General features: G+C 48.6%; 1 protein-coding gene across 3 annotated transcripts in view; it reads right to left on the reverse strand.

Moving 5' to 3' along the window:
* The window catches only part of trit1 (tRNA isopentenyltransferase 1), a 60,179-nt gene that overhangs the window by 21,355 nt on the left and 14,922 nt on the right, over positions 1-23,902 (reverse strand). For 2 of the 3 annotated variants that reach the window (XM_090209433.1, XM_090209432.1), the window contains exons 1-4: positions 3,256-3,423; positions 2,700-2,854; positions 739-881; positions 339-450 (exon numbers count right to left, since the gene is read on the reverse strand). In XM_090209433.1, the coding sequence (XP_090065559.1) occupies positions 339-450; positions 739-881; positions 2,700-2,854; positions 3,256-3,267 (422 nt within the window). In that variant the 5' untranslated portion in view covers positions 3,268-3,423. Of the gene's footprint in view, positions 1-338; positions 451-738; positions 882-2,699; positions 2,855-3,255; positions 3,424-9,037; positions 9,182-23,902 lie in introns of those variants that run through there. The other variant, XM_090209431.1, reaches the window with a different exon arrangement.

Here is a 23,902-nt window from a genome sequence, read left to right on the forward strand (position 1 = left end):
TGGCTGAAACAGCCTTACGCAGCGTTATCTGACCCCGTGGCAACAGGACCCAGCATTATCTGACCCCATGGCAACACGACCCAGCGTCATCTGACCCCGTGGCAACACGACCCAGCGTCATCTGACCCCGTGGCAACACGACCCAGCGTCATCTGACCCCGTGGCAACACGACCCAGCATTATCTGACCCCATGGCAACACGACCCAGCATTATCTGACCCCATGGCAACACGACCCAGCGTAATCTGACCCCGTGGCAACACGACAAAAGCGTCATCTGACCCCGTGGCAACAAGACCCAGCTTTATCTGACCCCGTGGCAACACGACCACACCCACCTCTGGTCCTGAATCTTCTGCTGGTTGAATCTCAGGTGGAAATCTCTGAGCTCGTCTATCAGGCCTGTCAACAGCATCTGATCCACACGCCGGTCCAAGCGCGCATCTATGGCTAAAGACAGACAGGGGGAGTCGTTGTTTGAAGGGTAGCGCATCCAAATTAGACACTTAAAACATATTGGTTTCCTAACCCTGTAAGCAACCCAAGCTATGATTTTGGCCACTGTCTACAAATGCTTATTAACTTATTAGCGTTTGTGTCCAAAAACCCAATGCAAGTGAATATCCCCCCCATCTTAGCATATTTTGCACTTTGGTGTCCTGATCATCTGAAAGTAACTTTACTGAGCTAAGAAAACAATATGAGACACTTTGGGGAAAGGGGGGGGGGGTTCCTTACCCTCCATGTCAGCATGTAACCAGAAGATACAGGGGTCTGGGTACCTCAGTGGCCCCCCCAGCACATCTCCCCCCTCCTGCCCTCTCTGCTCCTCCAACCAATGGCTGTGAGGCACGCCTGTTTCCGCATGCACCTGTAGGCTCCTAGAGGTGTCAATCAAAACAGGACACAGTGAGAGTACCGCCCTCTTTCACAGATGAACATAAGAGGACATAGAAATACAAAACAAAATGGAGGGGGGAAAAAACAACAGATTTCTTGACATTAGATGTGATGGGTCGGGGCTGTTGTCTACTCTGTCAGATGATGAGAGGGGTTGGGGCAAATGTGATGGGTTGGGGCTGGTGTCTACTCTGCCAGATGATGTGACGGGTTGGGGCTGGTGTCTACCCTGTGTCATTAGATGATGTGATAGGTCGGGGCTGGTGTCTACCCTGTGCCATTAAATGACATGATGGGTCAGGCAGGTGTCTATTCCGCTTCATTAGATGATGTGATAGGTCGGGGCTGGTGTCTACCCTGTGCCATTAAATGACATGATGGGTCAGGCAGGTGTCTATTCCGCTTCATTAGATGATGTGATGGGTCGAGGCAGATGTCTACTCTGACTCATCAGATGATGTGATGGGTTGGGGCAGGCGTGACGGGTTGGGGCTGATGTCTAGTCTGAGTCATCAGATGATGTGATGGGTTGGGGCAGGCGTGACGGGTTGGGGCTGATGTCTAGTCTGAGTCATCAGATGATGTGATGGGTTGGGGCAGGTGCCTACTGACTCATCAGATGATGTGATGGGTTGGGGCAGGTACCTACTCTGACTCATCAGATGATGTGATGGGTTGGGACAGGTGTGACGGGTTGGGGCTGATGTCTACTCTGAGTCATCAGATGATGTGATGGGTTGGGGCAGGTGTGACGGGTTGGGGCTGATGTCTACTCTGAGTCATCAGATGATGTGATGGGTTGGGGCAGGCATGACGGGTTGGGGCTGATGTCTAGTCTGAGTCATCAGATGATGTGATGGGTTGGGGCAGGTGCCTACTCTGTGCCCAGTAAACTCAGCAACCTCTCAGCTCATTGACAGGATGGTGTTTTATGACACACATACTTACAGAGAGGGGGTACAGTATGTCAGAACAGCCTGTCTAGAACCTGTGAGATTGAGGGTTGGGTCACAGGGTGCTCCTCCTCTGCTGTGTGTGTGTGTGTGTGTGTGTGTGTGTGTGTGTGTGTGTGTGTGTGTGTGTGTGTGACACTGTTCCTCTACTGACAGGAAATGACAGGAGGAAACAGTTTGTGTCGGGTGAAGTTTGTCTCTTCACAGCACACAGTGCACCCAGGCATGAATAAGTGATGTGGAACAGAGTGTCAATAATATACAACCAGTTCCAGCCTACCTGGCTAACACGCAGTACCAGCCCACCCGGCTAACACGCAGTACCAGCCCACCCGGCTAACACGCAGTACCAGCCCACCCGGCTAACACGCAGTACCAGCCCACCCGGCTAACACGCAGTACCAGCCTAACACGCAGTACCAGCCCACCCGGCTAACACGCAGTACCAGCCTACCCGGCTAACACGCAGTACCAGCCCACCCGGCTAACACGCAGTCCCAGCCTACCACGCAGTACCAGCCCACCCGGCTACCACGCAGTACCAGCCTACCCGGCTACCACGCAGTCCCAGCCTACCACGCAGTACCAGCCCACCCGGCTACCACGCAGTACCAGCCCACCCGGCTAACACGCAGTACCAGCCTAACACGCAGTACCAGCCCACCCGGCTACCACGCAGTACCAGCCTACCCGGCTACCACGCAGTACCAGCCCACCCGGCTACCACGCAGAACCAGCCCACCCGGCTAACACGCAGTACCAGCCCACCCGGCTAACACGCAGTACCAGCCCACCTGGCTAACACGTAGTACCAGCCCACCCGGCTAACACGTAGTACCAGCCTACCTGGCGATCTTGCGTGTGTCGTGAGGATGTAGCATGGAGGCCATTTCAGGATCGACCTCGGTCAGTCTCCTGTGGAGCTCAGCCCCGCCCAGTTTCTCGAGCTCCACCTTCCTATCAAGAGACCCCCCTTTCTTCCCCTCTCCTTCATTCTCATGCTGAGAGAGAGAACGAGGAGAGCGGAGCAAGAGAGAGAGAGAGAGAGAGAGAGAGAGAGAGAGAGAGAGAGAGAGAGAGCGAGAGAGAACGAGGAGAGAGAGAGAGAACGAGGAGAGCGGAGCAAAAGAGAGAGAGAAAAAGAGAGCGGGGGACAGAAGTAGAGAGAAGTGAAGAGAGCGAATTAGAATAAAGTGAGTTGACATTAAATTGCATCATCAGGTGCTCTTCACATTATCTTCCCACATTATCTTCCCACATTATCTTCCCACATTATCTTCCCACATTATCTTCCCATATTTTGAAGGGAGAAAGAGCGAAATGGTGGGGGAGAAGTCACGGGGAGGTTACTTCTTACCCCTGTATACCCAGTTAGGGGTGTGGGGGGGGGTGTGGCTCTTACCCCTTCATCCATCAGTACTCTCCACAGCAAAGACTGATGTAGGGGTGAGGAGTGTGGCTCTTACCCCTTCATCCATCAGTACTCTCCACAGCAGTGATTCTATGTAGTAGTTAGTTCCTCCTACTATGACAGGCAGCTTCTCTCTGCTGTACACGTCTTCTATGTGAGCTGGTTAAGGAAACACTGATTTACCCTAATAAATAACACACACACTTTAAATAAGAATATAATGTCTCTAAACACTTCATTAATGTGGGATACTACCACTTCATGTGGATACTACCACGATAAATAAATAAAATAACTTTCTCACTCATCATTAAAACGCACAAATAGCATACCCCCCCAAGACATGCTAACCTCTCACCATTACAATAACAGGGGAGGTTAGCATTTTATATCATACCACCAAGACATGCTAACTTCTCACCATTACAATAACAGGGGAGGTTAGCATTTTATAACATACCACCAAGACATGCTAACTTCTCACCATTACAATAACAGGGGAGGTTAGCATTTTATATCATACCACCAAGACATGCTAACTTCTCACCATTACAATAACAGGGGAGGTTAGCATTTTATATCATACCCAACAAGACATGCTAACTTCTCACCATTACAATAACAGGGGAGGTTAGCATTTTATATCATAACCCCAAGACATGCTAAACTCTCACCATTACAATAAAAGTGGAGGTTAGCATTTTATATCATACCCAACAAGACATGCTAACCTCTCACCATTACAATAACAGGGGAGGTTAGCATTTTATATCATACCCAACAAGACATGCTAACTTCTCACCATTACAATAACAGGGGAGGTTAGCATTTTATATCATAACCCCAAGACATGCTAAACTCTCACCATTACAATAAAAGTGGAGGTTAGCATTTTATATCATACCCAACAAGACATGCTAACCTCTCACCATTACAATAACAGGGGAGGTTAGCATTTTTTTTTTGTGGGGGGTGGGGGTTGATTTATAGGTGCCAGGCACAACGGTTTGAATGTGTCAAGAACTGCAACGCTGCTGTTTTTTTAATACCCAACAGTTTCCTGTGTGTATAAAGAACGGTCCACCACCCAAAGAACATCCAGCCAACGTGCCACACCTGTGGGAAGCATTGGAGTCAACATGGTTAAATTTGGGACATGTTACGAATAAAATTTTATTATGAAGGCAAACGTGTGTTTGGGGGGGGTATATGAACTACATATATTGATTTAAAAGTATACAAGGCAAGTGATCAGAGAGCTGATGATAGGCTCATAGGAAGTCCCTCCCCTCTCTCTCTCCCTCTCTCTCTCTAGGGATAATTAGATATCTTGTCTGAGCAGTTAAGGCCCATCAGCTATCACCACTCCCCTCCCCCTCGCACACACACAGACAGTCACCACTCTGAAATCCGTAAGGAGTGAGAGAGAGATGGTGAGAAGAGGAAATAAAGGAGGGAGAATATGAGCCTGTGGGAGAGAAAGAGAGACAGATGGATGGAAAGTAGGAGGGCTGAAGAGAAAGGAGGGGAGGAAAAGGGGGGTGAGAGAGAAAGGAACAGAGATCGGGGGAGGGAGGGAGCGAGGGACAATCAGGAAATGATGCTAGAGAGATGCAAAGAGAGAGAGAGAGAGATGCAGAGAGAGAGAGAGATGCAGAGAGAGAGAGAGACGCAGAGAGAAAGAGAGAGAGACGCAGAGAGAAAGAGAGAGAGACGCAGAGAGAAAGAGAGAGAGACGCAGAGAGAAAGAACGAGACACAGAGACGCAGAGAGAGAGAAAACGAGACGCAGAGAGAGAGAGAGAGAGACGCAGAGAGAGAGAGAGAGAAAGAGAGACGCAGAGAGAGAAAGAGCGACGCAGAGAGAGAGAAAGAGCGACGCAGAGAGAGAAAGAGCGACGCAGAGAGAGAGAGAAAGAGACGCAGAGAGCGAGAGAGAGAGAGAGAGAGATGCAGAGAGACAGAGATGCAGAGAGAGAGATGCAGAGAGAGCGATGCAGAGAGAGAGACAGAGAAAGATGCTATGTGAGCAGCATGTTTAACGGAGAGAATGGACCGGTCATGATACTATGTTATTCTCCTCTCTCTCTCCTTTACTCTCCATTCCTCTACACCTCTTCTCACTTCCTCACTCTTCCATTCCATTCTAAACATCCAACTTTCTCTTTACATCTATTTTAACTACCTCTCTCTCCTTCTCACCTTCTTTCACTCCCTCTATTAGATCTGTCCGTCTCTCCCTCCCCCCTCCGTCCCTCCCTCCGTCCCTCCCGCCCCCCCGTCCGTCTCTCCCTCCCCCCCGTCCGTCTCTCCCTCCGCCCTCCCTCCGTCTCTCCCTCCCTCCTCCTGTCCGTAACTCCCTCCCTCCCCCGTCTCTCACTCCCCCGTCCGTCTCTCCCTCCCCATCTCTCTTTCCCCCCCATCTCTCTTTCCCCCCACCATCTCTTTCTCTCCCCCCTCCCCACTCTGTCTCTCCCTCCCTCAGTCTCCCCCCCCCACTCCGTCTCTCCCTCCCCCACTCCGTCTACCCCTCCCTCCCTCCATCTCTCCCACCCACCCCCCATCGCTCCCCCCCCCCCCGTCTCTCTTTCTCTCTCCCTCCCCACTCAGTCTCTCCCTCCCTACTCCGTCTTCCCCTCCCTCCCCTCCGAGCCTCGCGTCTCTCTTCCCCTCACGTCGCTCTCCCCCCCCGCGTCTTTCTCCCCCGCGTCTCTCTTTCTCCCTCCCTCCCCCGTCTCTCCCTCCCTCCCTCCATCTCTCCCACCCACCCCCCATCGCTCCCCCCCCCCCCGTCTTTCTCTCTCCCTCCCCACTCAGTCTCCCTCCCTACTCCGTCTTCCCCTCCCTCCCAGTCCGTCTCTCCCCCCCCTCTCTCTTTCTCTCCCTCCCCACTCCGTCTCTCCCTCCCTCCCCCGTCCGTCTCTCCCTCACTACTCCGTCTTCCCCTCCCTCACCCCTCAGTCTCTCCCTCCCTCCCTCCCTCTCCGTCTCTCCCTCCTCCGTCTCTTTCTCCCGTCCGTCCATCTCTCTTCCCCCCCCCTCCGTCTCTCTTTCTCCCCAACCGTCTCTCTTCCTACCTCCCTTCCTACCTCCCCACTCCGTCTCTCCCCCCCGTCTGTCCCCCCAGCCCTCCCAGTCTCTCCCTCCCTCCCCGTCTCTCCCTCCCTCCCTCCCCGTCTCTCCCTCCCTCACTCTCCGTCTCTCCCTCCCTCTACGTCTCTCCCTCCCTCTCCGTCTCTCTTTCTCCCCCCCCGTCTCTCTTTCTCCCCCCCCCGTCTCTCTTTCTCCCCAACCGTCTCTCTTCCTCCCCAACCGTCTCTCTTCCTACCTCCCCACTCAGTCTCTCTCTACCCCCCCCCTCGCGTCTCTCTCTACCCCCCCTCGCGTCTCTCTCTACCCCCCCTCGCGTCTCTCTCTCCCCCCCCTCGCATCTCTCCCCCCCCCCCCCGCATCTCTCCCCCCCGGTCTCTCTTTCCCCCCCCCCACCCCCTCGGGTCTCTGTTCTCTGTCGTGGATGATGTTCTCTGTCGTGGATGATGTTGCTGTCTGGTTGAGCACCGGTACACACTACCAAGTGTGATATTTTTTCAGATGTTGCCCTCCTGGAGTTACACAGTAATAGTTTGATAGTTTAATTTGACACGTCGTAAAATTATTAAATGAACTATTAATGAACTATTAATGAATTTGCACGTCACTACTATCAGTAGCACTGTACAAAGCTGTACAACAACAAAAAAGTCTGCAAACACCGGCCACGAACGATGTGTTTACAATACCGTGTTGGTAATAAAAGCATTATTTGTTCGACCACAACTTCTGGGGTAGCTAGCTTTAGCTTGGTACCTAGCTAGCTTTAGCTTGGTCTCTAGCTAGCTTTAGCTTGGTGCCTAGCTAGCTTTAGCTTGGTGCCTAGCTAGCTTTAGCTTGGTGCCTAGCTAGCTTTAGTTTGGTGCCTAGCTAGCTTTAGCTTGGTGCCTAGCTAGCTTTAGCTTGGTGCCTAGCTAGCTTTAGCTTGGTACCTAGCTAGCACCAATACAACCAGCCTGAAAACAACGACCAGTAGAAACTGCAGTCATTTTCATTATTCTTCGCAATGGTTTAGGAATCCTTGTGAGTAAGTATTAGTTAGGTAGGTAGGTAGCCACTTGTTGTTTGCCTACTGAAATATAATTTTATTTCATGAAAATAAATAGCTAGCCAGCTACTTAACCCTGTTGCCCAAAGCTAACGTTATAAGCAGCCAGCTAGCTTCATCTGGCTCGTGAGGCTCGACCAGACCGGGTTATGTGTTGTGAAGCTAGCCACAATAAGGATTAGGCACAATAGTGGAATTTGCGGTTTGCCTTCAAAATAAAAGTACCTCTTCGAAAGTGATGCAGAAGGTTACAATTGGTGGAATCGTGACATATTTAGACTAGATAATGTTAAACGAGGTTGGAATGTGGAGCAATGAAATGGGGTATCAGTCTAGTCAGTGACACCCACAGAACACAACTATGAAAAGTTGTCGCGTTGTAGCTCTTATCGCGGGACTGTGACTGTGTGAAATCACCTCCCCAGTCAGCCTATTGTGTGTATTGATATTCATATTTCACTGTACAGCTTTACCTAAGGATTGGGGGATCAATGAAATGGGATATCAGTCTACTCAATACCTAAGATATTTTTCCCCCAAAGTCCTCAGAGTTATCGGACTCCAAAAAATCCACGCCTACCCCTGCTAAACCCGGACGACGCCGGGCCAATTGTGCAGCTCCCAATCACGGCCAGATGTGATACAGCCTGGATTCGAACCAGGGACGGTGGTGACGCCTCTTGCGCTGAGATGTTGAGTCCGTGTGTGTTTTAACTATTCAACTGTACTAGAATGAACTAAAAAAGCCACTAAAATGTGAAATATTGGTTACCGGTATTGGTATCAGTTAGCTAGCTGTTGCTAACTAATTTGTCCTGGGATATAAACATTGAGTTGTTATTTTACCGGAAATGCACAAGCATTACCACCACCAACTGGACAAGAGCGTGGACCTCAGTTCATCTTCCAATCACCACGTGGGTATGTGCTCCTATAAACCAATGAGATTGGAGAGGCGGGACTGGCAGCGCGTCAAGCGCCACGAATACAACCAAGTTCTATTTTAGCGCCTGGCTACGCAGACGCTCGTTGACGTGCGCGAGCGTGGTGGTCCACATGTCTCACCCATACAGGAAGTACATTCATAAAGGATATGAGAGCCAGGGCCTTGTTCCTGAAGTCTCACCCATACAGGAAGTACATTCATAAAGGATATGAGAGCCAGGGCCTTGTTCCTGAGTCTCACCCATACAGGAAGTACATTCATAAAGGATATGAGAGCCAGGGCCTTGTTCCTGAAGTCTCACCCATACAGGAAGTACATTCATAAAGGATATGAGAGCCAGGGCCTTGTTCCTGAAGTCTCACCCATACAGGAAGTACATTCATAAAGGATATGAGAGCCAGGGCCTTGTTCCTGAAGTCTCACCCATACAGGAAGTACATTCATAAAGGATATGAGAGCCAGGGCCTTGTTCCTGAGTCTCACCCATACAGGAAGTACATTCATAAAGGATATGAGAGCCAGGGCCTTGTTCCTGAGTCTCACCCATACAGGAAGTACATTCATAAAGGATATGAGAGCCAGGGCCTTGTTCCTGAGTCTCACCCATACAGGAAGTACATTCATAAAGGATATGAGAGCCAGGGCCTTGTTCCTGAGTCTCACCCATACAGGAAGTACATTCATAAAGGATATGAGAGCCAGGGCCTTGTTCCTGAAGTCTACCACAGTGTAGCTGCTGACCAAGGGATCCACGAAGCTGATCATGTGATGACTGCACTGGGCACGCTCCTCAGCCGTCACCTTATTGGTTATGATGTCCAGCCCACGATACACCTGAGGAAGAGAGAGAGAGAGAACCAATCAGATGTCGAGATCGACAAGGCAGAGAAGTTGTCCATGAAATGTGCTTCAGAGACCAATCGAACTGCAATTAACGCAAAACAATGTAGAGTGAGAAACAGTAGCCAATAACAGAACAGCCACTGAGCTAAACAGACCCACGGACACTGCCACAGTTGGATAACAGAACAGCCACTAAGCTAAACAGACCCACGGACACTGCCACAGTTGGATAACAGAACAGCCACTAAGCTAAACAGACCCACGGACACTGCCACAGTTGGATAACAGAACAGCCACTAAGCTAAACAGACCCACGGACACTGCCACAGTTGGATAACAGAACAGCCACTGAGCTAAGCAGACCCACAGACACTGCCACAGTTGGATAACAGAACAGCCACTGAGCTAAGCAGACCCACAGACACTGCCACAGTTGGATAACAGAACAGCCACTAAGCTAAACAGACCCACAGACACTGCCACAGTTGGATAACAGAACAGCCACTGAGCTAAGCAGACCCACAGACACTGCCACAGTTGGATAACAGAACAGCCACTAAGCTAAACAGACCCACGGACACTGCCACAGTTGGATAACAGAACAGCCACTGAGCTAAGCAGACCCACAGACACTGCCACAGTTGGATAACAGAACAGCCACTAAGCTAAATAGACCCACAGACACTGCCACAGTTGGATAACAGAACAGCCACGGAGCTAAGCAGACCCACGGACACTGTCAGCGTTGGATATTAGAATGTGACAACTGAGTGTCAACGTCTCGGAGGAGTCTCTCTAACCTGAATGCTAAGATGCTCCTAAATGGTCTCATGTACTGTAGTCTCTCTCTTCAGGCTCCCACCACATTCATGTACTGTAGTCTCTCTCTTCAGGCTCCCTACACATTCATGTGCTGTAGTCTCTCTCTTCAGGCTCCCTACACACTCATGTACTGTAGTCTCTCTCTTCAGGCTCCCTACACATTCATGTACTGTAGTCTCTCTCTTCAGGCTCCCTACACACTCATGTACTGTAGTCTCTCTCTTCAGGCTCCCTACACATTCATGTGCTGTAGTCTCTCTCTTCAGGCTCCCTACACACTCATGTACTGTAGTCTCTCTCTTCAGGCTACCTACATTTAGCCTAAATTGAGTGAGGGGGGGACATTGACATAACAGAAGGCAGGCACACCATCAGTAATGAGAACATAACGCTCCCTAAAATTACCAGACAGTGTACCACTTCCTCTCACACACACACAACAAAGTGAAGGAACGATCAACGTGTTCTCCTAGTTGTCAGTGCGTGTACCCATCTCCCTCTGTGCCTGTCAGCGTAACAGGAAACACGGTCCGCTGGGGGGGGGGGGGGGGGGGGGGGCTGCTCCTTTAAAGCATACGTGGTGTCAAACTCATTCCACGGTTTTTACTTTCAATTAAGACCTAGATGAGCAGGTGAGGCAAGTTCCTTACTAATTAGTGACCTCATCAACCAGGTAAAAAGGGAGGAGTGAGAACAAGCAGACAGGATCCTCCGTGGAGTTGGACTCGTGTTCTGAGGAATGTTCCGCGGAGCTAAGAGGATGGGATAGATATCAAAACATTTATATCAGAAATGAAGAGCTAACGCGGCTGAACGGATAGATAACAGCGACAGACCTTAACGAAAAACGCTAATCGAAACCAATTAGTACAAAAAAGTGCTTTGGCAGGGTAATCATCATACCCTGCTAGGAGAGGAGACACGAGACAGAGGAGAGGAGACACGAGACAGAGGAGAGGAGACACGAGACAGAGGAGAGGAGACACGAGACAGAGGAGAGGAGACACGAGACAGAGGAGACACGAGACAGAGGAGACAAGAGACACGAGACAGGGGAGACAGGAGACACGAGACAGAGGAGACACGAGACACAGGAGACACGAGACAGAGGAGAGGAGACACGAGACAGAGGAGAGGAGACACGAGACAGAGGAGAGGAGACACGAGACAGAGGAGACAGGAGACACGAGACAGAGGAGACAGGAGACACGAGACAGAGGAGACACGAGACAGAGGAGAGGAGACACGAGACAGAGGAGACACGAGACACGAGACAGAGGAGACACGAGACACAGGAGACACGAGACAGAGGAGAGGAGACACGAGACAGAGGAGAGGAGACACGAGACAGAGGAGAGGAGACACGAGACAGAGGAGAGGAGACACGAGACAGAGGAGAGGAGAGGAGACACGAGACAGAGGAGAGGAGACACGAGACAGAGGAGAGGAGAGGAGACACGAGACAGAGGAGACACGAGACAGAGGAGAGGAGACACGAGACAGAGGAGAGGAGACACGAGACAGAGGAGACAGGAGACACGAGACAGAGGAGACACGAGACAGAGGAGACACGAGACAGAGGAGAGGAGACACGAGACAGAGGAGACACGAGACACGAGACAGAGGAGACACGAGACACAGGAGACACGAGACAGAGGAGAGGAGACACGAGACAGAGGAGAGGAGACACGAGACAGAGGAGAGGAGACACGAGACAGAGGAGAGGAGACACGAGACAGAGGAGACACGAGACACGAGACAGAGGAGACACGAGACAGAGGAGACACGAGACAGAGGAGAGGAGACACGAGACAGAGGAGAGGAGACACGAGACAGAGGAGAGGAGACACGAGACAGAGGAGAGGAGACACGAGACAGAGGAGAGGAGACACGAGACAGAGGAGAGGAGACACGAGACAGAGGAGAGGAGACACGAGACAGAGGAGAGGAGACACGAGACAGAGGAGAGGAGACAGAGGAGAGGAGACACGAGACAGAGGAGACGAGACACGAGACAGAGGAGACACGAGACACGAGACAGAGGAGACACGAGACACAGGAGACACGAGACACAGGAGACACGAGACAGAGGAGAGGAGACACGAGACAGAGGAGAGGAGACACGAGACAGAGGAGAGGAGACACGAGACAGAGGAGAGGAGACACGAGACAGAGGAGAGGAGACACGAGACAGAGGAGAGGAGAGGAGACACGAGACAGAGGAGAGGAGAGGAGACACGAGACAGAGGAGAGGAGAGGAGACACGAGACAGAGGAGACACGAGACAGAGGAGAGGAGAGGAGACACGAGACAGAGGAGAGGAGAGGAGACACGAGACAGAGGAGAGGAGAGACAGAGGAGAGGAGAGGAGACACGAGACAGAGGAGAGGAGAGGAGACACGAGACAGAGGAGAGGAGAGGAGACACGAGACAGAGGAGAGGAGAGGAGACACGAGACAGAGGAGAGGAGAGGAGACACGAGACAGAGGAGAGGAGAGGAGACACGAGACAGAGGAGAGGAGAGGAGACAGAGGAGAGGAGAGGAGACACGAGACAGAGGAGAGGAGAGGAGACACGAGACAGAGGAGAGGAGAGGAGACACGAGACAGAGGAGAGGAGAGGAGACACGAGACAGAGGAGAGGAGAGGAGACACGAGACAGAGGAGAGGAGAGGAGACACGAGACAGAGGAGAGGAGACACGAGACAGAGGAGAGGAGAGGAGACACGAGACAGAGGAGAGGAGAGGAGACACGAGACAGAGGAGAGGAGAGGAGACAGAGGAGAGGAGACACGAGACAGAGGAGAGGAGAGGAGACAGAGGAGAGGAGACAGAGGAGAGGAGACAGAGGAGAGGAGACACGAGACAGAGGAGAGGAGACACGAGACAGAGGAGAGGAGACACGAGACAGAGGAGAGGAGACACGAGACAGAGGAGAGGAGACACGAGACAGAGGAGAGGAGACACGAGACAGAGGAGAGGAGACACGAGACAGAGGAGAGGAGACACGAGACAGAGGAGAGGAGACACGAGACAGAGGAGAGGAGACACGAGACAGAGGAGAGGAGACACGAGACAGAGGAGAGGAGACACGAGACAGAGGAGAGGAGACACGAGACAGAGGAGAGGAGACACGAGACAGAGGAGAGGAGACACGAGACAGAGGAGAGGAGACACGAGACAGAGGAGAGGAGACACGAGACAGAGGAGAGGAGACACGAGACAGCGGAGAGGAGACACGAGACAGGAGTGGATAGAGAGGAGAAAGAAGTGTAAGACAGGGAACAGAGAAGAGGAGTGAGACAGGAGACAGAAGAGGACAGGAAAGAATGGAGGAAGTGGAGACCGAGGACACGAGAACCAAACAGAAAGCAAAAAGGAGTGAGAGAATAATAGTGGAGACAGAGGGGACAGGAGAGGAGACAGAGGAGACAGGAGAGGAGACAGAGAAGAGACAGTAGACATGAGACAGAGGAGTGGATAGAGAGGAGAGGAGAGGAGGCAGAGGAGTGGAGACCGGGCGAGAGGGAGGGCGAGTGTCAGGGTAATGTGGCTCTAATTCGGAGTCGCGATCCTCAGCGGCTCCCTGATTGAGAGGGGTTTGGTCCTCAAAGCAGGGAGAACACACACACACACACACACTCTCTAGCTATTCAAAAGAGCTCGTACCAGCCTCCTCCAGATACGCTCCAACCCTCTCACTCTTTGGGCACATTCATCTTCACTCTACTTCCTAGTCGTGTCCCTTTAGCTTTCCTCTCCCCCCCCCCTCCCTCCCTCCCTCCCTCCATTCCTCCCCTCCTCCTCTACTGTTTCTCTCTCCTCCCTCCATTCCTCCCCTCCTCCTTGACTGTTTCTCTCCCCTCCCTCCATTCCTCCCCTCCTCCTCCACTGTTTCTCTCCCCTCCCTCCCTCCCCTCCTCCACCACCACTGTTTCTCTCCCCTCCCTCCCTCGACTGTTTCTCTCCCCTCCCTCCATTCCTCCCCTCCTCCACCACTGTTTCTCTCCCCTCCCACCCTCCCTCCCTCGACTGTTTCTCTCCCCTCCCTCCATTCCTCCCCTCCTCCACCACTGTTTCTCTACCCTCCCTCCCTCGACTGTTTCTCTCCCCTCCCTCCATTCCTCCCTTCCTACTCCACTGTTTCTCCCTCCCTCCATTCCTCCCCTCCTCGACTGTTTCTCTCCCCTCCTCCTCGACTGTTTCTCTCGCCTCCCTCCCTCCATTCCTCCCCTCCTCGACTGTTTCTCTCCCCTCCCTCCCCTCCACTGTTTCTCTCCTCCCTCCATTCCTCCCCTCCTCGACTGTTTCTCTCCTCCCTCCATTCCTCCCCTCCTCGACTGTTTCTCTCCCCTCCCTCCCTCCATTCCTCCCCTCCTCGACTGTTTCTCTCCCCTCCCTCCCTCCATTCCTCCTCGACTGTTTCTCTCCCCTCCCTCCCTCCCCTCCTCGACTGTTTCTCTCCCCTCCCTCCCCTCCTCCACTGATTCTCTCCCCTCCCTCCCCTCCTCCACTGTTTCTCTCCCCTCCCTCCATCCATTCCTCCTCCACTCCTTCCCATCTCTCCGGCCGGTCTACTGTATCCACCACAGGTTAGCTTTTCTCATCATGAATCTTGTTCTGGAGGCAGCTCTGCAGACTGATCATGAGCTAGCACAGCCACAAAGCTATCAGAAATCATTCAGTTCTGCCTCCAGGACAAGATTATTACCAATCCCACAAGGTATGACACCAAACACCCAGAAAAGGCTACTCTCCTCGATGTTATCCTCACAAATAATCCTGATAGGTATCAGGTCTGGTGTTTTCTGTAATGACCTTAGTGATCACTGTTTTACAGCCTGTGTTCGTAATGGCCTGCTCAGTAAAACGACCTGTCCAGAATTGTCAAAGACGCTTGGTTAAAAAAAAACTTTAATGAGCAAGCCTTCATTCCTGAACCTGCCTCTGTACAAATGTTGTAGAAGAATCGGCTTGATCCCCTCTGTCGAGGACGCTTGGACCTTCTTTTCAGTGGTATTGTTAACAAACACGCCCCCATAAAGAAAATGAGAGTTAAAAACAGGTTCAGCCCCTGGTTCGACCGTGATCTGGCAGAGTTACTCCACCTCAAGAATTGCATTTGGCGTAAGGCTTGGCACACGCATACTCAGGCTGACTGGCTATCGTTCAGGCAAATGAGAAATAAGTGCACTCAGGCACTGGAAGGCCCAAGCTAGTTACTTTAAGGAGCAGTTCTCTCTCTGTGGGTCTAACCCCAAGAAGTTCTGGAAAACGGTTAAAGACCTGGAGAATAAACCCTCCTCCTCACAGCTGCCCATGTCCCTTAATGTTGATGATGTGGTTGTTACTGACAAGAAGCACATGTCTGAGCACTTTAAATCACCACTTCATTAAGTCAGGATTCCTATTTGACTCAGCCATGCCTCCTTGCCCGTCCAACATTTCCTCATCTCCCACCCCTTCTAATGCGACTACCACCGATGCTTCTCCCTCTTTTTCCCCTGCCCAGCTACAAAGTTTCTCCCTGCAGGCAGTCACTGAGTCTGGGGTGCTGAAGGAGCTCCTGAAACTTGACCCCAAAAAAACATCTGGGTCAGAAGGTTTAGACCCTTTCTTCTTTAAGGTTGCTGCCCCTATCATCGCCAAGCCTCTCTCTGACCTTTTTAACCTGTCTCTCCTCTCTGGGGAGGTTCCCATTGCTTAGAAGGCAGCCACGGTTCATCCTTTATTTAAAGGGATAGATCAAGCTGATCCTAAATGTTATAGGCCTATTTCTACTTTGCCCTGTTTATCAAGTGTTGGAAAAACGTGACAATAATCAACTGACTGGCTTTCTTGATGTCTATAGTATTCTCTCTGGTAAGAAATCTGGTTCCCGCTCAGGATATGGGTGTGTAACCTTGATTCTAAGCAATGTTGTCCTTTCTTGTGGGCCAGCTAAAGACTATTGGTGTCTCTGAAGGATCTTTGGCCTGGTTTGCTAACTACCTATCTCAAAGAGTGCAGTGTATAAAGTCAGAAAATCTGCTGTCTCAGCCACTGCATGTCACCAAGGGAGTACCCCAAGGCTCAATCCTAGGCCCCACGCTCATGTCAATTTACATCAACATAGCTTCCTACTGCCTGAGCTCTCTCATCCATTTACATGCAGATACAGTCTTATACTGAGCTGGCACTTCCCCAGATTTTGTGTTAAATGCTCTACAACAAAGCTTTCTTAGTGTCCAACAAGCTTTCTCTGCCCTTAACCTTGTTCTGAACACCTCCAAAACAAAGGTAATGTGGTTTGGTTAAGAAGAATGTCCCTCTCCCCACAGGTGTGATTACTACCTCTAAGGGTTTAGAGTTTGAGGTAGTCACCTCATACAAGTACTTGGGAGTATGGCTAGACGGTGCACTGTCCTTCTCTCAGCACATATCAAATTTGCAGGCTAAATTTAAATCTAGACTTGGGTTTCCCGTATCGTAATCGCTCCTCTTTCACCCCAGCTGCCAAACGAACCCTGATTCAGATGACCCTCCTACCCATGCTAGATTACGGAGAAGTAATTTATAGATCGGCGGGAAAGGTTGCTCTGGAGCGGCTAGATGATGTTCTTTACCATTCAGCCGTCAGATTTTCCACCAATGCTCCTTATAGGACACATCACTGCACTCTATACTGTTTTTTTAAAAATGTTATTTCACCTTTATTTAACCAGGTCGGCTAGTTGAGAACAAGTTGTCATTTACAATTGCGACCTGGCCAAGATAAAGCAAAGCAGTTTGACAAAAAGGGATAAAACAAACGTAGTCATTAACACAATAGAAAAAGTCTATATACAGTGTGTGCAAATGTAGTAAGATTAGGGAGGTAAGGCAATAAATAGGCCATAGAGGCAAAATAATTACAAATCTGCATTAACACTGGAGTGATTGATGTGCAGAAGATGAATATGCAAGTAGAGATACTGGGGTGCAAAGGAGCAAAAAATAAATAACAATATGGGGATGAGGTAGTTGGGTGGGCTATTTACAGATGGGCTATGTACAGGTGCAGTGATCTACGAGCTGCTCTGACAGCTGATGCTTAAAGTTATAGGAGGGAGATAAGACTCCAGCTTCAGTGATTTCTGCAATTCGTTCCAGTCATTGGCAGCAGAGAACTGGAACGAAAGCCGGAGATGGTCACCGTCTACAGAACATGCAAAAAAAATTATAATCCCTGCAAAAGAGAGGGCCAACACTTCAAATCTCTCGAGTCATCTTCGTCACCACCACCACCCAACTACTTTATAGCGAATGCAAGGCAAGTTAACTTTTAGCTCAATGCATGATGTGTGGGTGACTTCAGAATGGGGGAAAAAATGTCATGGTTTGTCTGTCTAACTTGCTAATAGCTTGTCAATAATGTAAACTGAAGCTTTCCGTGTTACCTACTACTGTAAAAACACTACACGTTGATCTGCAGCTGTATGGGTCGTGTGTCTACAGACTCTATTCACCCATTACACACGATAACACGTTGATCTGCTGCTGTATGGGTCGTGTGTCTACAGACTCTATTCACCCATTACACACGATAACACGTTATGGAGTTTAGTCACACAACCAACATATTTTGTTCATTTAAAATCCGGCAGTCGTCGACTTGGTTGTAAAAGAGTTCCAACTGGAGAAACACCAGACCCCCCACACCAGACCCCCCACACCATAGACCCCCCCACACACCATAGACCCCCCCCCACCACACCACAGACCCCCCCACACACCATAGACCCCCCCACACACCATAGACCCCAATAGACCCCCCCACACCATAGACCCACCATAGACCCCCCCACACCATAGACCCACCATAGACCCCCCCACACCATAGACCCCCCCACACCATAGACCCCCCATAGACCCCCCCACACCATAGACCCCCCCCACCATAGACCCCCCCAACCATAGACCCCCCAACACCATAGACCCCCCAACACCATAGACCCCCCCCCCACACCATAGACCCCCCCCCCACACCATAGACCCCCCCCCCACACCATAGACTCCTATATTTATGTCGATTGTTGGGCTCATTTGCAATTACTATCACGGTCTTCGTAAGACTCGTTTGTATTTATGTAAAATGCGCATGGGGTCATTGCATATACTCAAATGCAACACAGAAGATAGACTGTGTGTGTTTGAATAATTATAAAATGTACCACCACCAATAATTCATTTGCTATTCCCTTGTTTACAGAGTGTGTGTGCAGCAGGCAAACCCAGTAAAGCTACTGGTCCCCCGTCATCTACATTTGTGACAGACACTCCAGCAAGAGTTTAAAAAGGCAGGCTCCTTATGGACCCACATCAAAACACGCTCCAGACCTCACTGTAAGCCCTTTCGTATTACATCGCAAAAGGACATGATGCCATTTCACGTTGTTGAGAGGCCCGTCTTTCTGAGGCTGACGAAGGTTGCCGTGCCTCACTAAAAAAATAAAAGTGGCCATCGTGAACATTATTTTCCCGAAGCCTGAAATCCCAAACCTGTACAACCAGGTTAAAGTTGATGTTGGGGGGAAAAGTTTGGCTCAAAAAGCACTTTGGTTTGGCTGCAACTACTGACCTGTGGACCAGCGAAAACAGGCTTCACTATACATTACCTGACCCCAGGCAACTGGAATCAAACTGCCTGGAAAGTTCTCCAACAGTTCTCCCCAGAAGATCACTCAGCTCACAGCAGTGTTTTTTTTTTGTATATACTGGAAGTGTGTGGGGGGGGGGGGGGGGAAATCAACAATGAAGACCAGGTCTGAAAACCACAGAAAACGCAACAAACACGACCAAGGCTTTTGAACAGGTCCCAGATCTGTGGCTTTGGTGCTTCGACCTTCATTTGAACCTGACCATCTCAAAGGCTCTGAAAAATATCAGAGAGTTGACACAGCAGTCAAGGCCTGCCGTCATCTGGTCCAGGGCTTCTCACGGAGCTGGAAGAGAAGGAGAGGACGGAGAGGGAAAAAGCAAGCCGCCCTCAACATTGCCACAGAAGGCTCTGATCCATGATGATGTGGTGACCCGGTGGGGGGCTCTAAACACACAAGATGCTTGAGTGTTTAATCAGAGAACAGCAGCCAGTCTGTGTGACACTGGCTTTGAGAACGAGGAACGTGGAATCTGATGCCCCAATGATGTCGACGATAGTGTCATGGAGCAACTGTGCCAGCTCCTTGAACCTCTGAGCATTTCCAGCTTACTTTTAAAATACCGTGACAATACTGATAACCGTGATCATTTTGGTCACTGTCATCGGGATATGAAATGTTCATACCATTCCATCTCTAGAATGTACCATGTTTTGAGCTGCTACCATGTTGTGTTGTTACCGTGATGCTGTCTTGGGTCTCTATGTAGTGTTGCGTTGTCTCTATGTAGTGTTGCGTTGTCTCTATGTAGTGTTCTCTCTATATAGTGTAGTGTTCTCTTTATATAGTGTAGTGTTCTCTCTATATAGTGTAGTGTTGACTGTGTAGTGTAGTGTTGACTGTGTAGTGTTGACTGTGTAGTGTTGCGTTGTCTCTATGTAGTGTAGCGTTGTCTCTATGTAGTGTTGTGTTCTCTCTATGTAGTGTTGTGTTGTTACCGTGATGCTGTCTTGGGTCCCTCTGTGTAGTGTTGTCTGTGTCTGTGTAGTGTGGTGTTGTCTCTCTATAAATATATATATAAATATAAATAAACCTTTTGACGTCCTACCACAATGATCCTGTGGGGACGTGGGTAAATCATAAATCAAAATAAATCAAATATAAGACAAAACACACAACCAAGAATGACAACACCATGGTAACAACACTACATGGAGAGAGACAACACCATGGTAACAACACTACATAGAGAGAGACAACACCATGGTAACAACACTACATAGAGAGAGACAACACCATGGTAACAACACTACATAGAGAGAGACAACACCATGGTAACAACACTACATAGAGAGAGACAACACCATGGTAACAACACTACATAGAGAGAGACAACACCATGGTAACAACACTACATAGAGAGAGACAACACCATGGTAACAACACTACATAGAGAGAGACAACACCATGGTAACAACACTACATAGAGAGAGACAACACCATGGTAACAACACTACATAGAGAGAGACAACACCATGGTAACAACACTACATAGAGAGAGACAACACCATGGTAACAACACTACATAGAGAGAGACAACACCATGGTAACAACACTACATAGAGAGAGACAACACCATGGTAACAACACTACATAGAGAGAGACAACACCATGGTAACAACACTACATAGAGAGAGACAACACCATGGTAACAACACTACATGGAGAGAGACAACACCATGGTAACAACACTACATGGAGAGAGACAACACCATGGTAACAACACTACATGGAGAGAGACAACACCATGGTAACAACACTACATGGAGAGAGACAACACCATGGTAACAACACTACATGGAGAGAGACAACACCATGGTAACAACACTACATGGAGAGAGACAACACCATGGTAACAACACTACATGGAGAGAGACAACACCATGGTAACAACACTACATGGAGAGAGACAACACCATGGTAACAACACTACATGGAGAGAGACAACACCATGGTAACAACACTACATGGAGAGAGACAACACCATGGTAACAACACTACATGGAGAGAGACAACACCATGGTAACAACACTACATGGAGAGAGACAACACCATGGTAACAACACTACATAGAGAGAGACAACACCATGGTAACAACACTACATAGAGAGACAACACCAAAACACTAATAAATATATATATATATATATAAATATATATATATATATAAATATATATATATATATAAATATATATATATATATATATATATATATATATATATATATATATATATATATATATATATATATATATATATATATATATATATATATATATATATATATATATATATATATATATATATATATATATATATATATATATAACTCATCCCAATAAACATGAACCTGCTTTTCCACCCAGCTCTCTCCTTAATTTGAACTAGTCTAGTCTGTTCTATTGTATTCTATTCTGTGGTGGTGGGTTTGTATCTTCAGCTACTGAATAAGACCAGCCTAATCCCCAACAGCTGCCTGTGTGTGTGTGTGTGTGTGTGTGTGTGTGTGTGTGTGTGTGTGTGTGTGTGTGTGTGTGTGTGTGTGTGTGTGTGTGTGTGTGTGTGTGTGTTCAAGTCCTTCTGATTGAATCTCTATTAAATGAGGACAACTAGTCCCAGGAGAGACAGCCAATAAGACAGGGAGAAGGAGAGAGGAAAGGAGGAGAGGAAGAACGAGGGAAAGGTTGTAAGTAGACCGAGCAGGGATCTATTAGTGGTGCGTTTGACATATTTGAGATAACAGATTGGGCTCCATAACTAAATAAAGCCCTCACCACTATCTAATTTGTCTTGTTATGTTTTGATAGGGTGATCCTCTCAAGGGCAAATAGGAGTTTTTGGCGGGGCACTTAAAGAGGAGGCAGCATTGGAACAATGGTTTATGGGACCTAATTTCTTACTTGGGCAATCGGCAGTTGGAAGGTGTGCTTTAGGACACTAAAGGCATCCCTGATATGATAGTATCAGGGACAACAGTCCCAGGGGGGGCAGACACATGGAAGACAACTTAGAGACGTCTACAGTATGTTTAACATATACTGTATATACATAAGTATGTGAACGGCTATTTCAGCCAAACCTGTTGCGAAAAGGTGTATAAAATTGAGCACACAGCCATGCAATCTCCATAGACAAACACTGGCAGTAAATTGGCCTTACTGAAGAACTCAGTGACTTTCAACGTGCCACCTATCCAACAAGTCAGTTGGTCAAATGTGCGCCCTGCTCGGCCGCTCAACAAGGAAGTGTTGAGCCACTGCTCCAAAATCGGCATAAAAAAAAAGCCAGACTACATTTTGCAACTGCACATGGGGACAAATGTCATACTTTTTGGAGAAATGTCCTCTGATCTGATGAAACAAAAATGAACATCATTATGTTTGGAGGAAAAAGGGGGAGGCTTGCAAGCCGAAGAACACCATCCCAACCGTGAAGCACGGGGGTGGCAGCATCATGTTGTGGGGGTGCTTTGCTGCAGGAGGGACTGGTGCACTTCACAAAATAGATGGCATCATGAGGGAGAAAAATTATGTAGATATATTGAAGCAACATCAAGACATCAGTCAGGAAGTTAAAGCTTGGTCACAAATGAGTCTTCCAAATGGACAATGACCCCAAGCATACTTCCAAAGTTGTGGCAAAATGGCTTAAGGACAACAAAGTCAAGTTATTGGAGTGACCATCACAAAGCCCTGAACTCAATCCTAAAGAAATATTGTGGGCAGAATTGAAAAAGCTTGTGCGAGCAAGGAGGCCTACAAAACTGACTCAGTTACACCAGCTCTGTCAGGGGGAATGGGACGAAATTCACCCAACTTATTGTGGGAAGCTTGTGGAAGGCTACTCAAAATGCTTGGCCCAAGTTAAACAATTTAAAGACAATGCTACCAAATACTAATTGAGTGTATGTAAACTTCTGACCCACTGGGAATGTGAAGAAAGAAATAGAAGCTGAAATAAATCACTCTCTACAATTATTCTGACATTTCACATTCTTAAAAGAAAGTTGTGATCCTAACTGACCTAAGACAGGGAATTGTTACAAGGATTCAAATGTCAGGAATTGTGACTGAGTTTAAATGCATTTAGCTTTTTCCCACTTCAACTGTAGGTATGCACGTGAGCTTTGCCATCGGTTTTGTACATCGGGGGTTAAAACTAGACATCGGCCGATACCGACGCATTTTTTAGCTAATAATCGGATGATTACGATATGTTCACCGATATATCGTGCATCCCAGGCTGTAATGTAACAAAATGTGGGAAAAGTCAAGGGGTCGGAAAACTTCCCGAAGGCACTGTAAATGGAGGAGGCTTAATCAATTGATTACGTTCTTGTATCCTTTGTGCCAATAAAACGTTTGGAGTGGAACATTAAACAAAGATGGTAATTTAATCCAAGCTGACTGGGTGACACCCTGTTTTTAACCAAGACAAATTCATTTAGAACAGACTTTTTTCCTGCATAACATAGGTAGAGCAGATCCCCCTTAGTGTATGATCAAGCGATTCAATAGTCATCTTTAAAAAACTAAAGTAATTTAGGTCAAAAAGAGTTCATTATTAACAAAGAGGAAATGACAGTACAGACAGATAGGTTGCTAGATCGAATCTCCGAGCTGACAAGGAAAATAATCTGTCGTTCTGCCCCCTGAACTAGGCAGTTAACCGACTGTTCCCTGGTGGGCCGTCATTGTAAATAACCATTTGTTCTTAACCTTTTTGGGATAGGCAAAATAAAAAGATGGCGGAGCCGCAAAAGTTCTTCTGTGCAAAAGGTGTTTATTTACAAGTGATTCCGGAACAAAAAACAACAGTACTGCCATCAACGTCTACCTTATGGGACAGCTTAAAAACAATGCTGCCCCATCCACAGCTCAATCCAAAAAAATGCCCTCCTTAGAGACTGGAGAGAGGCTCCTTTTGTAGGGCTAGCCCCTCCCCTCAGAACAATTAACCCTAATTAATTAATCAATTAACAATACAAACCTACATTTTCCATGAACTAAACATACTAAAGGATATACATTGCAACACGGTTTTAAACAATATCACAACATAACATTTACAACATTACATCACTACTGACAATATCTTTCAATATGCCCATATGCATTAATGAGCCATTTGGGACAGGCACTATAAAGCCAACCCAATTCCCTTAGCTCGGGTCCTTTTCCAGCATACCCGGAAGCTACAGAGATGGAGAGAG

This window comes from Oncorhynchus mykiss, chromosome 18, assembly GCF_057628025.1.
Source record: "Oncorhynchus mykiss isolate SJ-2025 chromosome 18, ASM5762802v1, whole genome shotgun sequence".
NCBI lineage: Eukaryota > Metazoa > Chordata > Actinopteri > Salmoniformes > Salmonidae > Oncorhynchus > Oncorhynchus mykiss.